At 48.0% G+C, this 21,439-nt stretch overlaps 2 protein-coding genes across 3 annotated transcripts; both read right to left on the bottom strand.

Annotated features, from left to right (window-relative positions):
* Window positions 1-867: 867 nt before the first annotated feature.
* prrt1 (proline-rich transmembrane protein 1) lies at window positions 868-5,880 on the bottom strand. Of its 2 annotated transcripts, XM_018754377.2 has the most exons (5): window positions 5,394-5,880; window positions 4,911-4,922; window positions 3,407-3,768; window positions 2,622-2,813; window positions 868-2,476 (listed from the first exon to the last, which is right to left on the bottom strand). In XM_018754377.2, the coding sequence occupies exons 1-5, from the start codon at window positions 5,410-5,412 to the stop codon at window positions 2,300-2,302; spliced, it is 762 nt and encodes a 253-aa protein (XP_018609893.1). In that variant the 5' UTR covers window positions 5,413-5,880; the 3' UTR covers window positions 868-2,299. The 2 variants fall into 2 exon arrangements, with proteins under 2 accessions (XP_018609893.1, XP_018609894.1); XM_018754378.2 differs by lacking the exon at window positions 4,911-4,922.
* Window positions 5,881-6,747: 867 nt separating this feature from the next.
* On the bottom strand, window positions 6,748-21,359 carry skic2 (SKI2 subunit of superkiller complex). Its single transcript, XM_018754487.2, has 30 exons — window positions 21,331-21,359; window positions 21,091-21,207; window positions 19,924-20,045; window positions 19,687-19,808; window positions 19,484-19,601; window positions 19,163-19,277; window positions 18,602-18,676; window positions 17,995-18,048; window positions 17,717-17,880; window positions 17,194-17,364; window positions 16,608-16,753; window positions 16,311-16,457; window positions 16,134-16,218; window positions 15,803-15,909; window positions 15,186-15,332; window positions 14,168-14,264; window positions 13,832-14,044; window positions 13,300-13,410; window positions 13,096-13,207; window positions 12,794-12,912; window positions 12,282-12,413; window positions 11,457-11,594; window positions 11,130-11,234; window positions 10,674-10,812; window positions 10,138-10,264; window positions 9,815-10,025; window positions 9,200-9,310; window positions 8,528-8,746; window positions 8,116-8,256; window positions 6,748-7,270 (listed from the first exon to the last, which is right to left on the bottom strand). The coding sequence occupies exons 2-30, from the start codon at window positions 21,101-21,103 to the stop codon at window positions 7,070-7,072; spliced, it is 3,762 nt and encodes a 1,253-aa protein (XP_018610003.1). The 5' UTR covers window positions 21,104-21,207; window positions 21,331-21,359; the 3' UTR covers window positions 6,748-7,069.
* Window positions 21,360-21,439: the final 80 nt, after the last annotated feature.

Genomic DNA, 21,439 nt, shown 5'->3' with positions numbered 1-21,439 from the left:
AGGCGGGCGCCCCAGTCGGCCGAGGGATGGGCTCGCGCGCTCTGCGGAAAAGGAAGCGCTGGCGAGAAACTGAAGTGGTGTCAATCGGAAGGCGACGATGATGAAGGGCAGGAGGAATTAGGAGGAATGAAGACAAGCAGATACGGACTGATGAACGGGGGAAAATGAGCTGGGAATGGAAGAGCACTGATTTGTGCAGTTAACTGTATGACATCATCTGTAAGACTGTTAATGTAACAGCGATGGAGGGAGGGAGGAAAGCGGGGCAACTATAAATAGCAGCGGGGAGGCAGGGGAATGGCCGAAGAGAGCAGCGAAGGCTCCTGCACAACCCACTTTTTTTTCTTTTTATTCAACTCGGACTGCTTGAATCCATTCACAGCAAATGCATCAGTTACATCAAGTAACATAATAAACGTAAAAAAAGAAGAAAAGGAAAGAAAAATGCACAGGCAAACTCGTGTCCCTAGGAGCCACGACGCGGGGGGCGTTCGATCGGAGAACGAGCCGCGTGCAACGAAGTCTCGCTGAGCGCCGTATGCAACGGTGGTGGTTTCGTCGGGCTCTTATTCTACCGACACCATCAAGGGCCACGTGTGTGTGTGTGTGTGTGTGTGTCTGCTCAAGAACGGCCCGACGCACACAGAGTTCATATCCTGATCGTATTCATTCAAACACATGGAAAATTAAAGCTGTCACCTGTCTCAATATCGCCCATTAAATCAGAGTGATTCCACTGAATAATAGTCATAAAAGCAATAATAACGGCAGTAATAACGATAACGTAAACAAAATGTCACGCAAGTCATGAAATTATCATACTGCAGTTATTCACATTTTTTCCCACACGCTTAAGCTTTTGCAGTAGATTCCTAATGTTTTTTTTTTTTTTTTTTTTTAAATAGCATCAATTAAAATCTTACCGTTTTGCGAGAGCCACTTGTAACAATAGAGATAAAAAGGAGGAGAGTGACAAACAACAGTAAAGAGTGGAGGACGAACGGAACGTGGAACCCAGGGCATCGGAGGGCTGGAAACACTAATGAAGGGAAGGATTTTTGTTTAACGTTTCCTTTGGTTGCTCCATCGTTCATCCGTTCGGAGTCGCTGCCCCGAAACAGGCCGCTCTTTGCCCCCGAGGACGACAGCAGTGAGCGGAGCCCAAACGGAACAGGAATGAATTTGACCCCGTTCATAAAGGGTTAAAAACGAACTCCCAGAAGGCCGTGCAACAAACGGACGGGCTGGAAATTATCGTTCGGCGCGAGTAACGACCCGCCGAGGCCGAAACCTTTCTCGATGCGAAAAATTGCGCAGTCGGAGCGAAAGCGCTTGTGGATTTATTCTTAGAGCGCCGTGGTCTAACCGGGGGGCCCGACGCTGACGCACGCGCATCTGGCGAGGTGTGTGTGAGCCAAAGTCAGCGTGTGTGCCGCGTGAATTTCGTGGTTGGTTGAGCAGCACTGACATGTGCCCGGTTGCTTGGTTCTCCCGCTAAACCACCCAGCTTCTACAACGAGGGCCGTAAGGGTTCGAGACCCCGAGGCCCAACGCCTCCAAGGCTGGCGGGCGCGAGCCGTTAATGCGGCGCTTCGCTAGACGCGCGCTGACACGGACGCGTTCCTCGTAGCGACTCGGCGGGGACGCGGATCCTGCGGGCGACGCGCCAGAGAGAGCGACCCGTCCGCCGGCCGCTTCTCGCACCCGCACGTCGACGCCACATCAGCTCTCTCGACATTTTTCTTCCCCCCATCTCTGCATCTACATGTGGTCCTCTCCCACTTCTGTCCATTTCACTTACCTACTATGTATTTCATGAAACGTCATTAGAGATCAATAAATACGTATTTATAGTCAAAATGTCATATGAGAACCATAATTACTCTAAGGTAACCCGAATATATGAAAAGGTACATGGCACGTATTTCCAAAGTAAATAAACACAAGTACGATCAATGACAGCAATACGGCTAATAAATTAACATTAACAGAAAAAACACATCGTACGGGTTTCTAGCTTGCAATAATTTCATATATAACATAAATATGATACTGCTCTGTAGGTAAGTTATGCATTATGATACATTTGGCAAACATGGAAATGCTTAGAGCGTAGACCTCGGATGGGGGGGTTAGGGAAGAGTGGTCCCACAGCTGAGGGAGGGGGTGAAACTCGGGGACAGAAAGGGTGTCCGCTAATGAGCGTGCGTCTTAATTAGCATCTCGGTACGTGATTGGCTGGTCCACTGCGCAGTATGTTTCACGGCTCCACCCACTCCGTCCGGCGCCCTCCTTGTGCTTAAGGCTCCCAGTCGTCGTCGTTGTGCTGGGAGGCGATGATGACCACCACGGTCAGGATGGTGCACAGGACCATGGAGGCGATGCCCACCGCGAGGCTGATGAAGGAAAAGTTTCTGGCCTCCCGCGAGGCGATCTCCGCCGACACCATGTCACCTCGGGCCACGGCCATGCGCACCTGAGGAGGCGGGAGCCGGGGATTGGGGTGAGAGAAATACACGGGCTCACACGGGACAGGCCAGACAAAGGGTCGCGGGTGATGGCCGGAAGGGGCCGGAAAGGTCCGGAAGGGGCGGGCAGGACCCGGGCGGGATCACACCCACCTGCACTGCTTTGATGATGGCAATGATCCCCGTGGGCCAGAAGCAGCAGACCGTGGTGAGGACGGCGATGGGCAGGTAGTCATGAGGGGGTCGGCGGGGCTCCATCAGGGCAACCCCTGGGGGCATCTGCATTGCCACCTGCCCTGGGGCAACACCTGGGGGAGCTGCATTCCCCTGCAGGTAGGTCTGCCCCTGTGGGTGGGACAGCATACGATGACTGGTGGCCTACCTGCGATCTCGGGGTGTATCGGGGGTCCCCCATCATGCACAAGAAAAGGAAAAAAGAATTCTCTCACACGCGCACACGCACACACACACGCACACACTGCACAGGCTGAAGAAAGCACGGTCGCTCCTCCTGGTCTGGTGTCTCCAGTCCTCTCAGTCCTCCTCGTGTCCCTCTTCATTCTGGCTAGCATTATTCAACCACGTGGAAAAATCGAGAACACATTTACATTTTCACGAATGCAAATAAATCGCTCCTGCAAACAGCACCGGAACGAAATGCGTTTAAGACAAACGCCGTCGCCGTAAACGCGAGAGCGTTTTGATGCAGGGGCTAAACAGAACAGTTTTCTGCTGGACAGAAGATCAGTTTGGCCTTTAAGAATAGGAGTGCATATTAACCCGAGACCCGATGCTATACATCACATAGAAATAAGAGGTCTCACAAGACTAGCGGCTACCTGTATCGGTATCCTAAATTAAGTTAAAAAAAAATCGTCTTGATGAAATAATGCTGTTTAAAAGTAGCGATAACAATGGAACGGGTCGATGCCACTCACTGATGCTCCAATGGGATACACCGGCAGATAGGCAGTGCAGGGCTGCAGCTGTAGCGGGTACCCAGGATGTAGGTACCCCGCTGGGGGTTGGGGTACTGTCCCTCCAGGCCCCTGTGTCTGCACCGTGTATCCCTGCGGGGCCCCTGGGGCCGGGGCTGGCAGGGTCCCGCAGTGGAACTGAGTCTCCTGCATGTAACCCTCTGAGCCAGGGGGCGGAGGTGGCGGCGGGTAGTTGGGCTGCGGGCCGCAGGCAGGTGGAGGGGGGTGGGGTGGCATCACGGGCTCTTGGGAAGGGTGATAGGGTGGGGGCAAGATCTGAGCCATGGGCTGAGCGATGGGCTGGCGCGCCGCCTCTTCCACACCTGGGAGGGTCGGGCAGAGGGAGAGGGTTATGCAAATCAGTGACGGGGGGGGGGTACCGCACAGGTACGGTACGCCGATGATCCACTACGGTCATGACACCTGCCCGAACACCGCGGTACATTAACGTTGCATGCAGAGAGAGAGAGTGAGAAAGACCAGTGCAATATGTACACACTTCGACTAAATACTACAGTAATCGTAGAAGATGCTGGTCGTAATGATAACAGGGTAAAACTGCAGGATCGAATGGGTTAATACTGCACGAACACGCCGTCTGCCGAGGGCATGATCACCCACAGATGATGAAGACGCGAGCAGAGATGAGCGGCGCTTGGGGACACGTTATATAACCTCTGACTCCACCAGGGCAGTACCATCGACACAGTAGTCGGGGAACGGTGCCGGAGGAGCGCGGTGCCGAGGTCGAAGGCCGCAGAGCCAGGGTGAAAGGTGCGAGGGAAAGGCTCCGTGACGTGTCACACAAGCGGGGGCGACCCTCCGCTCGAAGAAGGAGGCGGGATACGTGCTACAAGCAGCTGTCAACCCCTGAGGGGCAGCAGGTGATCAGGCTTTGCGCTAATTATTCTAACGATCTTCGCATTTTCATTTACTTTCCTCCCCCCTTTCGATCACGCAGATGAATCCGTGCGGCGAGACGTCCTGCGCCGGGACCCTTCGTCTCACATTTGCTTTTTTTGTTCACGCCGCAGGACAACGTTGAGTGTTGGCATCGTGGGCCATTAAGTGATGTAAAGCTGAACTCGGGGGAGGGACAGAGAGACAGACGGGAAACAGAGCAAATCTGGACGGTTTCTTTCCTACGCTTATTTTGTCTGGAGAGCATCCTGCACGTCAAGGGTGCTGCACCTGGGGTCGTGGTGCACAGCCCGGCGGTTAAGGAACTGCCCTGGCAGGTTCAGCCCCAGAAGAGGCCCTGCTGAATCCATACGATCGCCACAAAAAGGGATGAGCGTCGGATGGACGCGAGAGCCCGCATTTCCGCCTTGTTCACGCCGCTCTGCTATGTAGGTTATTAAAGCGTCTGCTGCTCCATTTATTCATGATCACATGAGCTGTGTGTGCAGTGTTCGATCACCATTGATGCTGGGGTTGTGGGGAATGCATCAGCGCGGCAGCTTACCTGGGTACCCTCCTTAGGAACAAGGGGTGCATGGGGGGAGGGGGGGGAGACAAGAATGACACATTGAAAATAACATTTGCCACTGAACTCCGACACTGTGCGCCCACACATGACAGACGTGTGTGTGTGTGTGTGGGTTGGGGGGGGTGATGGTGTTCGAACTGGGTTGGATGCTCAAGGGTGGGAGAAAGAGTGGTAGAGAGAGATATTAAAGAGCACAAGAAAGCGGACTGGACGCGGACACGCGCAGATGTGGGGAAACCGCAAAATGGGAGATGGGGGGGGTGCTGAGGGGGGATGATGCTGAGGAGGGATGATGCTGAGGAGGGATGCTGCGTCGCATTGGAGCAGCATCGGTGACGCTGCTTAACACTCTGGCGCGCGCGCGCGCGTACACAGGAGTGATGACCGAAAAGATTGCAAGAAAATGAAAGGGATCAACGGACAACGATGAATTAGCGAGGGAACCTAGAGAGACCTTACCGTGCTTCTCGGACGACATCGGCTCTCTTTGTTCAGCCTGCGCTGCCCGCTCGCGCGCTCACCGTCCCGATTCTGACCGCTGTTCCGCTTTGCGAGCCGCTTCCCTCGAGTCGTATCGCCGCGATGTCGTCGCTCCTCGCTCTGCGCTGCTCCGCCGCTCCTTCTCCTTATATTAGCATCTGCCGGCTCTTCCCCCCCACGACCTTTCAGATCATAACTCCACTGTTATTTATGTGTCATTGGAAACGAGTGCCGTTAAATGCCCGCTCGCGATCACGGCGTTATCTCCTCGCTGAAGGTGTCTCCATGTGCGCGAGAGCGGAGCGGAGAGGTGAGGAGCGCAGAAGCGGCGTCCACACAGAGCGCAGGAGGAGCGCAGATCGGTTTCACACGGGTTCGTCCGCACTGAGGGAGCAGTGAATTAGTCAGAGACACGGTGTCGGAGCCTTAAAGAGACAGCCGGATGGATGGGGGAGGAACACTGTGATTCCAGTGCATCCTCAGTTCTCCTGCATGTGAACACTGATCCAGTGCATCCTCAGTTCTCCTGCACACTGTGATTCCAGTGCATCCTCAGTTCTCCTGCACACTGTGATTCCAGTGCATCCTCAGTTCTCCTGCACGTGAACACTGATCCAGTGCATCCTCATTTCTTCTGCACGCTGTGATTCCAGTGCATCCTCAGTTCTCCTGCACACTGTGATTCCAATGCATCCTCAGTGCACCTGCCGAGTGAACACTGTTATTCCAGTGTTCATCATCAATGCTCCTGCAGGGTGAACTCTGTGATTCCAGCACACCCTCAGTTCTCCTGCAGAGTGATCATGTGATGCCACTGCATCCACAGTTCTCCTGCACACTGATTCCAGTGCATCCTCAGTGCTCCTGCTCCAGGTGAACACTGATTGCAGTGCATTCTAGGGAAGATTCTGCAACACAGGGCTGCAGATGTAGATTGACAAGTAAGTTTAAATGTGCCTATGTGTTGTGTTTTGGCATTTTAAAAACAAGCTTGACTCAACTATAACCTAAATATGGAAACAATGTGATTAATTTTCCTTTTGAAACCTTGGGTAACAAATTACTTGTTGTGGAAAAAATAAAAATGACCAAAATCTGCAAAACTTGTAAGATACACCATTGAACTGTGTTCAGCTGTGTGTGCAATCAAGCAATACACCGATTTACATCTCCTAAACACTCTGTAGGTTCCAGAAGATTCAACTGAAGTCCGTGAATGATGAAGAAGGTACTGGAGCGATGTCACCGTGGGAACAGAGTAGAGCCTTTCCTTCGGATCTGACACCCTTCGCCACAACATCTCCAGCAGCATAGCAGCTCATCAAACGCCTCCAACCTGCTCTGCTTTCACACTTCACAATCCCTGCTTATAGTGAATGAACACAAAATAAGAAAATACTTCTGAATCACAACATCTAATTCATTTGTTAAATAAACCAAGGGCCAAAACGGAGGTTAAATAAGAGCCTGATATCAGTGTTGCAATACGGTGGATTTTATTACAGCACAATAAATTACAGCCTTGCTGAACTGATCCGTTTCCAGCCGTCAAGGTACAGCCCTCAAGTTAGAGTCTGTCTGTGTCCTTGTCATGTGCAACTCTGTTCGTGCTGCTTCTCCATCCTCCGCCGTCCATCCCCCACGTCCCGTGTGTGTCAGTGAGTGTAGAGAGATGCCGTGAACACGATGTCCCGGCGGATGGCCAGCGAGGCCTTCTCCATCTTGCTTCCCAGGACGGAGTCACCCACGATGCGCGCAGCCTGCCTCACCTCTCGCAGCACTTCATCCAGCCGCTGGATACAGCGCACCACCGTGCCCTCCTGCACATCTGTCAGCTGGGCAATCTCACTGAAGGGCTGGGCACATACAAGGTAATAAAGTATATACACACAGAGGGGAATATATTGTACACCCATCCCTGATGTAACAGGTTAATATACAGCCTTTTTATGTAAGGGGCTTATTCGGTACAAAGGCATTTTTTTCCCCCGTTACCACTATTACTTTGACAACGGGTATTTTACTCTGTGACAACAGCATCAGTGCTTGTATCAGACTTTTTGGGGCAAAGATGCACACTTGGTATCTCAAACCCAAAAGGTTTTCTCCCTCAGTGGCATCAGTCTGGCTATTTTCTGACTAAATCCAGGGCAGTAATCTCTATGTTATCCTGGAAGCAAAGATCACTAGCGTAGAGAAAGCCTTGATATGCCATTAAATTAAGAATTTTGAATCAGTCATTTGTTGGTGCTACATGGCACCCATAAGGGCATAGCGTCTGTTATGTTTTGTAGCGTGAAAGACAGGCAGTGATTTTTGTGGCCTTTATTTCTTTATATCATAAACATTCATGAGCCAAATGCTATGAATAAAATGCCTCAAGTTGAAATGAAAAATGGCATTTTGAAAGGGTGGCAAGGCAGGAAATAAGTAAAATTAAAATCTAATAATTAAGAAAGAAATCATTTTTTCCTTTTGAAACTGATTACTTCCCCCCGCCATAAAAGATAATGGAAATCCAATCCCATCACAACAAGAACTTGCCTAATAGGGTGATGTTATGAATGAATTAAGCCCATTATGTGAGGGAGGAGAACATATACTCACTGACAACACGCTGCAACGAGCAGTGAGAAGAGTTAATACAGTATATGAATACACCTACACACACTCATATCATACTGGAACAAGCTGAACTCACCATCCCTCTGGCCCAGCAGTACACCACCTCTGTCAGGCCAAACTTGAACTGGGCCACAAAGTCTTCGGCCGACTGGGCCAGGCCACAGTCCCTCTGCAGCTCGCCTATTCGCTGGGCCACCGACAGCACTCGATCAATGGCCTTCCAGGAGAATAGGGAGAAAGGGAGCAGGTACTCCAGTGAGCCATTTGTAGATGGGGGGGCGAAATCATAACAGTGCCTGCTTTACAATCTTGAAAATATGCTGTCTCACATGCAGACACGTGGACACTCCACATGCATCCATCTGCCTGTGATCATCACTGTGCTCAGAGAGAAACTAAAAAAAAAAAAGCTCATAACGAAATAACCATTCAGTACTCCCACACAACTGCGCACACAGAAAGACCCAAACGCACAGCAGCATGTGTACCTCCTGCAGGGTGCTGGTGATGTGGGGGACGGTCTGTGTGTTCTGGGTGAACACCAGGCAGGACAGCAGGGCAGCACTCTCCTCGGGGGCTAGCGGACTCAGGGTGTTCTCAAACAGCAGCTCCGTGAGCAACAGCTCATGGCTGCTGATCTGACAGGCCACTCGACCCTTCAGCTGGACGGCGCCCTTGCAGTCCACATAATTTAGAGACTCCAGCACCTGGGTGGTGGGGCAGACAGGCACACAAGTGCTACTCTAAACCCCAAGAGAGGGTGGCAGCTGGACCCTGGAGGAAGGTGCTTAACCACATATGTTCCAGTAAACATCATATGGGAAAATGGATGAAACCTACAAAGCAGTTTGATATTTAAACTGCACTGGATAAAGTACAAATGACACATTACCATTTTTTTGCTGCTTATTATTTTTCCTACTTTAGAAAGCTAGGTAATTTACTGGAGCAATTAAGGGTCAGGAATCTGGATCAAGAGTACTAGAGCAGGGCTGTACGTCACCCAGTGCTCTGAGTGGAAAAATGTTCCACCTGTTCTCCACATGTGTGGTGCATTTTAGAATTATGCCATTTACTTAGAGCAAGGGGCAAAACTGCAGTGTTTGGGCACTGAGGGTGGCACATAGATAAGGTGGCTCAAAGGACCAAGAAACACACACCCGGATTCTCTGGTGGTATTCCGGCAAGAGCAAGAGCGACTGGTCTGAGACGAGGAAGAGCAGGGTGTCCAGCTCCTCCTGGATACTCATTCTCTCCTGCACCTGGGCAAACTAAAACAAGGAGGAGGGGGAGACAGGGGTGAAGGGCTTTAAATCAGCTGCATCTCACAGCAGTCACGTGGACAATGAACACAGCAGTAAAGCTTGTCACTGAGTAGCACACAATTTACTGTTATCTGTCATAAATATCTATAAATACACAATATGCACACAACCCATATGTAAACACATGTAGTGACTTGCAGAAAGAAAGAAAAAAAGTATGGCAAAGAGAAATAGTGCTTAGATTTCTAATCGAAATGGGTTACAGTTATGGCTGAATCCAGGATATGATCATATTTCCACCTCCATCTTGAATAGTACAGTAAGCAAATTTTAAACTTGATGGTAATGTGATACATGGCCTGAATTAAAGAGGCAGTGAAATTCATTGTGTTTACAAAGGCAGTGAGAGATGAATGACTCCTATAGACTTAAGAGGTAATACCATATTTCACATTGAACAAAAAGCCCATGGCTGGTAGTCAAATGTAACAGACCTGACTGGACCAGTACCTGTTCAGAGAAGGTTGGACAGTGGACGCAGTTAAACTCTCGCAGGCTCTCCTGCAGTGCTCGCATCCTAAGCGAGGCCTCGACCACCTCGATCCCCTTCAGCTGGAGGTCGTTCACAGGGTCAAGGGTGGCGATGCCTGTTGGGTTGGACTCCGCCAGACGCAGAAGCTCCTGTGTTGCTGTGGAAATGGCCTGACCAGGGGGATCCAGCCTGGAGTCCATGTAGGGGGAGTGATATCGTAAGAGGGAGGCCAGAGACAGTTAAGAATTATATGTATTATATATACACACACACACACACACACACACACACACACACACACCTGAAGCGTGGTTGTTGTCTCTTATTGTAATTGTCGATAATCCTCTCAGGAATCACTTTGAGGGTTTTTGTGGTGATGGCTGAGATGTCTTGGAGCTTCAGCTTCTGCACAGTGTGGCCACAGGGACCTGCCCCACACAAACACACCACACACTGGAGGGTCACTTGGGGTTAAATAATACAGAAAGAATACACTTAAAGGGACAGTTCCTACCTTGGAATTATCACAAAAGCCCATCTAAAAAAAGCTATGTATGGACTAGGATCAGTGTTACAGAGTTGGATTAATGGATCATGTCAGTGAAGATGTGTCTTGTTGTTTGTGCATCCCCCTGTCAGCCAGAGGGTTCCTTACTTTCAGGTATAAAAAGTGCAGTATTGCAAAGGAGTGTGAGGACAAAAGAGAATGGAAAAATAAGAGGGAAGAGAGAGAACGTTCCCAGTATCATGTACACAAAGCCCTGAGTTGCAGAGGCTTCTGTGTGCGCGCGCGTGTGGGTGTCTGCGTATGCGCGTGTGTGTGTGTCAGTTCCCCACCGTCCGGTATAAAAACAGCAGGGTTGTAGAGGTGCTGCAAGGTGGCAATGCTGCTCTGTGGCTCAGCCCCACCCTCCTCCTTGCCCTTTTCACACAGGATGAGTGCTGTGAAGGAGCGGTTTGTGGAGTCGTTGGACACCTGAGTGACCAAGAGGAACAGAGAGGCAGCATCACAGGAACATCAACACAGTGGCGATCAGCCCCAACACGACAAAAAAGCACAGAGTACAGGTATCCTAAACAGGACAACATTTGGACAAATAATGCATATGCACAACAAATAAAAATCTAATATAGGAAAGCAAAAAAAAAAAAAAAAAAAAACACACTTTAATCATGCAGTTTATACGACTCTTAATGGTACAGAGAACTCCACTCAAAAAATAACACAACAAAGGAAGTAGTAACCACACCGCATCAACAACAGATACCAATAATTGGTTCTCACACACAGACCTGCAGAATGACTCCCAGGGCGTTGCAATGCTGCGAGTTGTTGACCACCACCACACGGCCCACGGATAAGGCTTTCAGTCCATTGACGGACTCCATTACCGCCCTCTAACACCCACACAGAAGGGGAGGAGGTCAACAGCCTGTATAATCACTGTACACAAAGAAGGGTGAGCGGCTGCAGGCTCACTGAGGGACCAGCAGCTAGTGGGCCACCAGGGGCTGTTTTGGCTCGTGTGACAATCCCTACAGTGTGTGTGTGTGTGTGTGTGTGTGTGTGTGTGTGTGTGTGTGTGCGCGCGCTTGTTCTCATGGTAAGTGTGACAATACCTGCAGGTTCTCACTGGTGACTCGTAGCTCGGTTAATGTTTGGTAAAAAGGCACCAGGTCTGCCAGCTGGCCGTCCGTGTCCAGGGGAGGGAGGGAAGCCAGCTTCTTCCTGAGCTGTGCAATCCGCTTCTCCTGGCTCTGAAGCACACGTGAAACACACACACACAGTATGACGATGTGGAGAGAAACTGCTTTAAACTAAGTCTTTGTGGCAGACACAAGAATTTAACTCGAAGTAATATTGTGCAAGGAAGGGTACACTCTGGACCTGACACCAGTTCATCACAGGGAATTCTCTCACACACACACACACACACACACACACACACACACACACACACACACAAAATTTAGAGTCACCAGTCCACCTTAAACACATCTTTAGACTCAGAAAGCCTGGGATATCGGAGAACCTGGAGGAAACCCATCCAAATGCAGGCTGCAAGGCACCGATGCTACCTGGTATGCCATTATGCCGCCTCAACTGGAACTTTTATACAGCATGAAAATGCATAACATACTAAGACCAAAAATGACAATTGTAATTACAGAGCACCCTGAAGATTTAAAGGAAACTTTCTCCACCAGTGATAACCCTGCAGAATGACAATGATTCATCTGTCTAAAAGGAGTGAGGAAGGAATGAAGTTATGAAACAAGTAGGACAAAGGGAGCAGGAAGACTGTCTGTAGAAAACTGACATCCACACTAAAACTATCATCTTGAACCCCATATCCTGTACGGGTGTTACAGAGTGTGTGGACACTGAGCCTAGCTGGCCAAGCCTTGAAAGTAATTTCCAGCTCAATTGGTGTTGGCTGGTACCTGGGTGTCACGGTGGCTCTCGGAGAAGCTTCTCCTCATCATGTCGGTGACCTCCAGGGCTTCCACGCGCAGCAGGTTTAAGATCATAGTGTAGGTGAGCCGGAACTGGGACTGCAGAACCGTGGGCTTACCCTGGCATCGGCAGGTAAGAACACAGTGATAAATGTACTTTTGTCAGTTTTGGGGTTCTGTTTCTGCTGGATGTGTGGATTCACAACATCCACACACAAATGCATTTTCTCCACCTCAGGGCACGTAGCACTGCACTCAAGAATGTGGACCGATAAACAAGCAACTTCCTAGTTATGTTTCAGAAGGCTATACCTTTGATGAAAGTCCTTTACCTGAAATACTCCAGCAAAATATTTAACAGTATAAATGGATAAGGTGCGAAAATAGCTTTGGATTGAAGCATCGTGACACTATTGCAGAAGCTATTTTACGGAGCGTGGGCTAGCTAACCCGCCACTCACCCCGAGAGTGATGAGTGAGTGCGGAAGGCGTATACTGACCAGCATCATGGCATGCAGATCTCCCATGTCATGCACCCCAGCCTTGCACAGGATGATGACGGTTCCCGTGGCATCGAGACCCCGTCTGCCTGCCCTGCCTGCCATCTGAATGAACTCTCCTAAACAACAGGTGGACCATGTTAGACTCAGGCAACTTCCAATTTATAAACAATGCTGCATTTTGAACATATATAACAAAAATAACACATCTGTATCCTCTTATCACTGATTTCTGGCATTGTTTTTTTTTTTTTTTTTAACAAGTAAAGGCTCAGAGATGATACTGAGTGTGGAGTCTATACCAGGAAGCAGATTTCTGAAGCCGGTGCCGTCGTGTTTGCGGATGCTGTCGAACACCACTGTCCTGGCCGGCATGTTCACACCCATGGCAAATGTCTCGGTGGCGAACAGCACCTGGGACAAAGAGGCCCTGTGCGTTACTGCACAGCAGTGCCAGCACTATTACTGTGTGGTGTTGAGGATGTGGGCCAATCAATTATGCAAACCTTTACAAGTCCCCTGGAAAAGAGCATCTCAATGACCTCCTTCAGGATGGGCAGGATGCCGCTGTGATGCACGGCTATGCCTCTCTTCAACAGGTCCCTCATCAGAAGAATCTGGAAGATGGAGATAGAGAGAGGGAGGGAGTGAGAGGGTGAGCGAGGGAATTAAGTGGGTGGATTATTAAGACGCGCAACAGTGCAGTATCCATGTGCCGAGTCACAGAGAACTGAGGAACCCCTGGAGTACACGATGGACTGTTTATATGGGAGGAAGGTTTGAACAGAAAGTCATAACTACTCAAGACAGACTGTTCTCAAGCATTGTACTGCACCAGTTTTGAATCATCCACACTGAAAAGCAAAGGTACATGCTAAAAATAGACAGAGAAATCTGTTAAATGCGAACCAAACATGGTAGTCGTATCTCTGCAGTCCGTGTGCAGACTCTGCCTTTGATGATTTCAACACAGACAATCAATGAAGTGGTACAGAACCCATGACCCACAGCCCCCACACCCAATTCGGGATCCCCTACCTGCGGCAGCTGCCGATCGCCCCCCCGCAGGCGGCTGAGGCTCTTCTGGAAGAAGGAGTGGATCTCGCTCTTCTCCACAGAGCTGGTGAGGTCCATAGAGGAGAGTGCGCGGGCGTTGTCATCACAGCGTGTGCGGGAGAAAGTGAAGGCCACCACAGGGGTCAGCTGCTGCTGTGACAGGAAGTGGAGGAGGGCCAGCCACACAGCCCGGTCCTGGAGGTAGTGAAGAAGACAAGGAGAGGGACATAGAAAGCTATGGAAGAAACAGATGGGATGGTGAGAGAGCAACAGAGAGGCAGACAGATGGTAGCGGAACGTGAGTGTAGATGACAGTACCTGGGAGGCCGTGGTGTTCTGAGAAGAGCTCTTTGCCCCAAAGGACTGGGCATGTTTGCTGGTGCGCTCCTTCTTGGCCTCCACAGCAGCATAGTACCTGTGTAGGGGACATGATGGAGCCTGTGCTGTGACCACTACAATCCCACAGGCTCTTATTACACCAGTAAGATCTGAGGAAGGGGGCTCAAGGGCTGTGCTCAAAATGAGATGTTGAATCAGGAGGATCTAAAACCTGATTCAAGGACTGTGACCCAACAGAGCAAGAACTGAAAAGACCTGCATTACTGTCACTCTTGGTATCTATCATTATTACTGCAAAAGAGTCCATCCAAACCTTTGACTTCGGGTGGATCAAGAGGATCCCTGCTGACCCTCAGAACAAATTTACATTACTGTTAAAATAAGCCTGATCGGAGAAACAGGAAGAGTGAGTAAAATTATCAAATCGGATGCAGTCTTGTATTTCTCACTCTCTAAATAAAAGGTGCTTTTCACACTTCTCCGTTTTACATGCCGAACTTGCAGACACACTGAATTTAGCTTTGTTAATTAAGAAGACACATGATTAATTCAAGAAAGAAGTTTTTCAAATTGACATCACACCCACCAAGAGATGTTTATAAAAGAGACGAGACTAAGTTGCGCTTGATGCATCCATCTCACTTTCCCCAACTTCAAGTGTTCACATAGTCTGTAGTGCCTTCCCCAAAGTTAAACCTCTATTACATTTTCATGCCAGATTTGTATAGAGTTTATGTATTTATTTAGCTAACACATAAAAAATAAACTTGCAATGTCAAGCTAATTACAATTACCCATTTATATAGTAGGGTAACTACAGAAAAGATAAATACCTCGATCAAGGGTCCTGGAGCAGGAATGGGGATTCTAACTTAGCTTTCTGACTGTAAGGAAAAGGCTCTAACCACTGTGCCACATCCCTCTAAGTTTTTTGTGCAATTACAATTAATTAATAACTGGTCAAAACACTTGAAAAAAGATGTGTGAGGGGGGTTACCCTTTGGTGAGGAAGTTCCCAGCTGAATCCACCAAGAGGAAGAGCTCCTTCTGAGTCTTGGTGCTGTTGCCAGTGTAGAGGTAGTATTCCAGGGGAACAGGCCTTTTCAATGTGCTAATCACGTAGATCGATCGCTTCTTTATGCGCCTGTGACAGCCCAGAAGGATAGAGCCACGTGAGTTGTGATCAGCTGTGAACAACTGGACATCTTCAGCATGGCTGACAGTTTGAGTAAGAGCATGACTGTGACACGGGAGAGGCAAGATGCCTTAGTGGAGATGAAAAATGCACACTTCAGCAACCCTTTGCTGCTTGGCGGATGCATCTGCAGTCACGGCTCTTTAGGTAGGCTGCATTTATGCTGCTGCATCCCTTTACATCCTAAAGGAGCACAGGTTCAATGCCTCAGCTTCCAATGTTTCAGGACTAGCACCCCTCATTGGATCTCAATCAGCTGGCCACAAGTCCAGCTACTTTAAACATTCATCCACATGACATCATTTAAAATGCAGCATGGTAGAAAGGTTACAAAGGGTACAAAAGGGCACGATCCACAAGCATACAGGAATCTCTGCCACATACAAAGCAAGGGAATAGAGAGGGGGACTGGCACGCACCCGATCCACTCGCTGAACTCCACGGCATTGGGGACTGTGGCGCTCAGCAGGATGATGCTAACATGATCGGGCAGCATGATCAACACCTCCTCCCAGACGACCCCTCTCTGGTGGAGGGGGGGGAAGAGAGAACACAGCCACATGGATTCATGTACACGTGAGTCATATCCAACAGGATTGGCTTTCCCCTTCTCCCTTTCAACAATAGCAGCACTCACATCTGAAACTCTTAATGTCTGGATAAGAAATGTGTCTGGCAGAAGAAGTGTGGTCAAAAGTGGAAGAACAGCATATGCTGAAAGTAATAAATTATATGTCTGGTGCTCAGTACCTCTGCGTCATTAATGTAGTGCACTTCGTCAAAGATGACCCACTCGAGGTCTCGTATGACTTCAGAACCGTTATAAAGCATTGACCTGAAAATGGAGCGAGTCGGTGAACATTTAACATCTCTTATCTGAAAAAAGACAGGTTTAATGTGTCCAAGAATCGAGTGGTCTGTCTTTACCTCAATATTTCAGTGGTCATTATCAAACAAGAGGCCTCGGGGTTCAGCTGGACATCCCCAGTTAAAAGTCCCACATCTCCAAAAGTGTTCTTGAAGTCCCTGAACTTCTGATTGGACAGAGCCTTAATGGGGGAGGTGTAGATGGTCCTGCCAAAGAGACAACCAAAAACGGAGAGGATTAGGAAGCACAACTGATACCTGTATAACTGACGCTGTGATACTATGGAAGACGTGACAGGAATCATACCAAAATGAACATATGCAAACACACACATGTACAAGCACGCACATGTATACCTGGTCATGTGTTTCTGTGAGAGCGCAATGGCATACTCGGCTACCACAGTCTTGCCAGCAGATGTATGCGCGGCCACAAACACGGAGTCATGCACCTCTAGTCGGAGGATAGCTTGCTTCTGAAACACATCCAGCTCAAAAGGCCACTGTGGGGGGGGGGGAGACAAGAGTCAAAGCAGTCCAGGTTTTTGTTCTCACAGTCTACATGGGGTTTATTTTTAAGCATCACTGCACAACAATGTGCTGAATTTTTATTGACGTTTGAGAACTTGATTTTTTTTGAGCAGCTGTAGTATTTCAGCAGTTGAGAAGTTGCTTCAATCCATCTATCCATCAGGTGCTAGTATTATAACAACAGTACGCCTATTTTAACTGTCACCAGGGCAGGTACCAATTCTGAAGCTCACACTCTTCCACAGAGAGAACAATTCATTCGACTTTTATCTGAAGCCAAATCTGCCGTCGACCTTTCCTTACATTTTAGATTTTGTAGGGAGCAGAAGTCTACTGCAACCACGTGAAATGAGAAGATGACCCACATGAACGCCCACTCAGCCCACATGCATTACACATGTGCGGTCTGCACCTTGAAGGCTGGGTCAGGAATGCGCTTGTAGAAGTCTTCGCAAGGAGAGCTGATGTCCACTGGTATGGCCCACCTCTTCTTCTCTTCTACTGGTTCCCCCTCCTTCTCCACCCTTCCTTCTTTCTTGCCCTCAGAGGAGGTAGCGGACTGGGAAGGGGCAGACGTAGAGTCCTACAGAGAATTTTAAGAGCCATCCTACTGCATTATTTACTTATCAGACACAACCCAAAGCAATTTACTTCCATTTATTTATAGAGTAGAAGCAATTTAGGGCAGTACCCCACAGAAGGGTACAACATGAGTTCTCTTCATGAGATTTTCACAGTAACCTTTCAGTAACAAATTTCTAAACACCATCTGCTATGACATAAAATTATCAAATAAACTATTAAAACAAAAACAATATACTGCGTTTGTTATCTTAATACAATGAATTGGTCATTTTTTGGCAGTAAAATGCAGCATGCAAAGAATTAAATCCATTCGTGAAGCAGACTGACTGAAATATGTGACTCTTTCATACCTTGATCCCAAGGTCCTCAAGGCTGTTGGTCCTGGATATTTTAGGTGCTTCCCCTTCTCTTTGCTTCTCCTCGCCATCCTCTTCATTTAGCTGAGTGTCAATGATATCATTGAAGTTGGAAAGGAGTGACAGAAGGTTGACTTCTCCCCTTGAGGTTCTGGGCTCTGGAAAAGGCAAAGAAACAACCTAATGAAGGAGACAAATGCAGCTCTTCCTGTGGAGCAGCTGAAGACAGGCTGTGTGTGGAAACATGTGGAGATTATGAGATACCAGCAGACCTTTGGCAGCGAAGTCCATCCCGGCTTTAAGCCCTGGGGCTACGGTTAACAAACCTGGGGACACAGAACATGGATCATCACATGGATAGTATAAGGGGACAATTATCTACCTGATGTACTCTAGTACATTATGAAAGGACTGACCTTACAGTCATCATTTCTTCAAACTGCATACCTTTCACATTAGCAAATTGCTTTCTGTTTGTGTCTTTGGATTCATTTCACTGAGAGTTGTGTCAAGTAAACATACTTAATAGTTCACTTTGTTGAAGAGTTAAAAGCGTGTTAAATCAAATTCTATAAACAAGGACGTTATAAAAAAAAAAATAAAGAAGCAAACCATGATATAGATTCTTCCAAACTCTTTCATTAAGTATTGTTTCTGACAGGTTAATCATTGCATTTTAGTCACTTAGCAAAAAAGAACTGAGCACCCTTTAAAAAGTTTTGCCATTTATATTCAAAAATATAAATGACTGAATAAAATGGAAATATTCCTCAAGGTCACGTTACTTATTTGTGAAACTGTAGAACAAAAGTATGGATTAGGACTATAATCAAGTTTCTTATGTGTGATCACCCCTCTGGACCCAACACGTGAAAGCACCGTTTTCAAAATCAATTTCCTCTTCCTGCTCACTCTTCTTCTTAATCTGTTCCAGGGTGAGCTCCTCCATACCCCCTGAGAAAAAGAGAGCAGGGGAGGGGTGGTCAATGTCATGCATATAAGAAATACTTTTAGCTTTTATTTTATCTGAGACTGAGTTGTCCAACATGCCTCCAGAGGCCTTGCCCCATCAGATGCAGAGTGTGTGCTGGTCCAAGCTGACTGTTTCTTGCTGCTCTGGTAAACCCTCTGCCAGGCTGACTATGAAGCGTGCTCCAGGTCGAATGTACTGTTAGCATTGACTAAATGAGCCTGTGCGTCTGTCACTAGTGAATACTGGCAGCCAGTGGCAACTCACGGGTTTGCAGTGTGCATTCATGCACAAATTATGTGGCCTGCCAATTAAATGACTGCTCTGCAGCTCATTCTTGGAAAGCTGAGGAAGGATGTGTACCAATTACTGACCTCCATCTGCATTTCAATTTTAAAATTCTAAAATGATTCATAGAGGTTGTCCTTTGAATAGGTTGTTATCAGCAGTTATTATGTCAGCCATCTTACCGGGTAAAAAAGGGTAGTTGGTATTACTTCCACGTAGACTCTCAGAGGGGGGTCCAGGAGGCCGTAAGAGTGAAAGTGAGTTCTTTGAGGACAAGCCTGTGTCCTCTAGCAACACCTGGGAGACAGGAAGGAAACAAAGTTCAAAACCATTGGAAACCATTATGGAAATATTCAAGTTACAGTAGAAATTCAACATAATGTTATGGCTTGTCACTAAAAATAAAGGTTTATGAATTCACGCAAGGACATAAGTGCAAAAGGTTGCCTCTGTAGCTCAGAATCATTGAATAGCTCTCAAATACCAAAGACCAGGGCCGGTACCTCATTGAAGTCGAGGAGCATTCCGGTGGTTGGGTCTCGTACCACAGACAGGCCAGAGTGCATCGGGGAGACAGCGCAGTGGAGCAGAGACTCCACCTGCCGCTTCCTCTGAACCACTCTGAAGGCAGAAAGGCCAACAAGTGGTCACAGAATGTTCTATACAGTTAAAACGATGTCACATACAGATAGGCAGGTATTTGTACCGGAGGAACTTCTGGAAGGCAGAATCTGTGTCATGTATGGGAAGCCATTCTGGGTCACTCAAGAAGCGCGTTTCCACCTCCGCCCGCAGGTCAAGGCCAGTCGGGGGGAGGCCATGAGGCAACTGTGAGAGGCAGGAAGATTGTGGAACACAAAGAGAGAAGAAGGGAATGGAAAGAAATCTCCATGAGGGGCAGGGGAGCATGAAGAGGACTGATATACTGGCTCTAAGTACTCACAGTGCTAAGAGGATGTAAAGGCTGGTTGTCTGACAATCGTTGCGAGAGCAGCTCGAACCTCCCTGAGCAGCCTATCTCCAGCAGTGAAAGCTGGAGGTCCCCGGGGCCGAGGGAGGGAAGCGCTACAGGGAGAACACAGGTTTTACACCAGTCACATAACACACTGGCAGACAGAGACGAGAGTTCTGGAGAAAAGACAGACAACATCACCACACTCATATAAATGACTGAACACTGGTCATGGAGCAAGTAAGTACTGGAGTGCTCAGAGCAGCTGATTTCCACTGAAAGGACCCAGGTTTGAATCTCTGCTTCCACTGAAGTACTCCTGCATAAATATTTACCCTGAACTGCCCCTGTACAAAACACCCTCCTGTATAAATTGCTAAATTACAATATAAACCCAACATAGTAAACTTGGAGAAAGGTACTAGCTATTGTGTGTGTGTGTGTGTGTGTGTGTGTGTGTGTGTGAGTGCATGTATGGATGAGTCACCCATTGCAAGTAGTGTACCTAGCAGTGTAAGTCACCTTGCCGAATAAGGTGTGCGGGCTGATAACACTACATAGAGTTCATTGGGAGTCACTCTGTAGAAACCGTCATGCTAAATTAATAAATGTAAATTAATAATATATAATTTATAATTATTGTGATACTTCATCATACACTTGGAAAGTTGGCAGAAGTAATTTTGGGAACTCATCATAAAAACATAATCAAGATATGTATTTTTATATATATAAGAAATATCTATTCATCATGAACTGTAATCCTGGCCTGAACCTAGGTAGGTAGGTTCTGTCTTCTAACTGAGAAAAAGTGCCCAAGTGTCGGAGAGACCACTGGCTCACTACGCTGCTCGGCCAGTTAGTTAAATACTAACATGAAAAAGACGCAGTTGAGTTAGTGAAATAAGTCAGTGACATAATAAATAAGCATTTGTCACAACCTTTGCTTTGGCTCATCATGAACAGCACTAACTGACTGTCTGTCTGTCTGTCTGTCTGTCTGTCTGTCTGTCCACTGCTATGCTAATGTTAGCTGTATTCACCAACTTTGGACAACTTGCAGATGAAACCCATCGCGACTGTTCCGCTCTTTTACGAATTTCCATGATGTTTTGCGTAAAAGCAGCACATTGAACACCGCCTCAGAACACTCCTCACCTGTCTTGTCCATGACTGTCGGTGCTGTTGCTTTCTTCCTCACTGAGGCAAGTGAGGAGCCACAACTCGGCGCTGCCTCTGAGGGGCGGAAGTAGGGGGGCTGGACAGTTCGCGCAGCTGGTGAGGGGCGGAAGTCGCAGAAAAAAACCGTCAAGTCCGCGCTACCTCTTGTTGGCGGTTAGCCACGGAACAGTCAGCATCATCAAAAATGCATGTTCATAATATCAGGGCTTCGCTTACCTCGTTTTTTCTACAGATTCCTCCTTCTTTGAGAATAAAAACGAGAGGCAAAAAAGGAAGTGCCGCTGTTTCTCTATTCCGTCGCGAAGGGTTACGTCATATTCCTGCG

This window comes from Scleropages formosus, chromosome 23 (assembly GCF_900964775.1).
Source record: "Scleropages formosus chromosome 23, fSclFor1.1, whole genome shotgun sequence".
In the NCBI taxonomy this organism is placed as follows: Eukaryota; Metazoa; Chordata; class Actinopteri; order Osteoglossiformes; family Osteoglossidae; genus Scleropages; species Scleropages formosus.
This window is presented reverse-complemented; position numbering and strand designations above follow the sequence as displayed.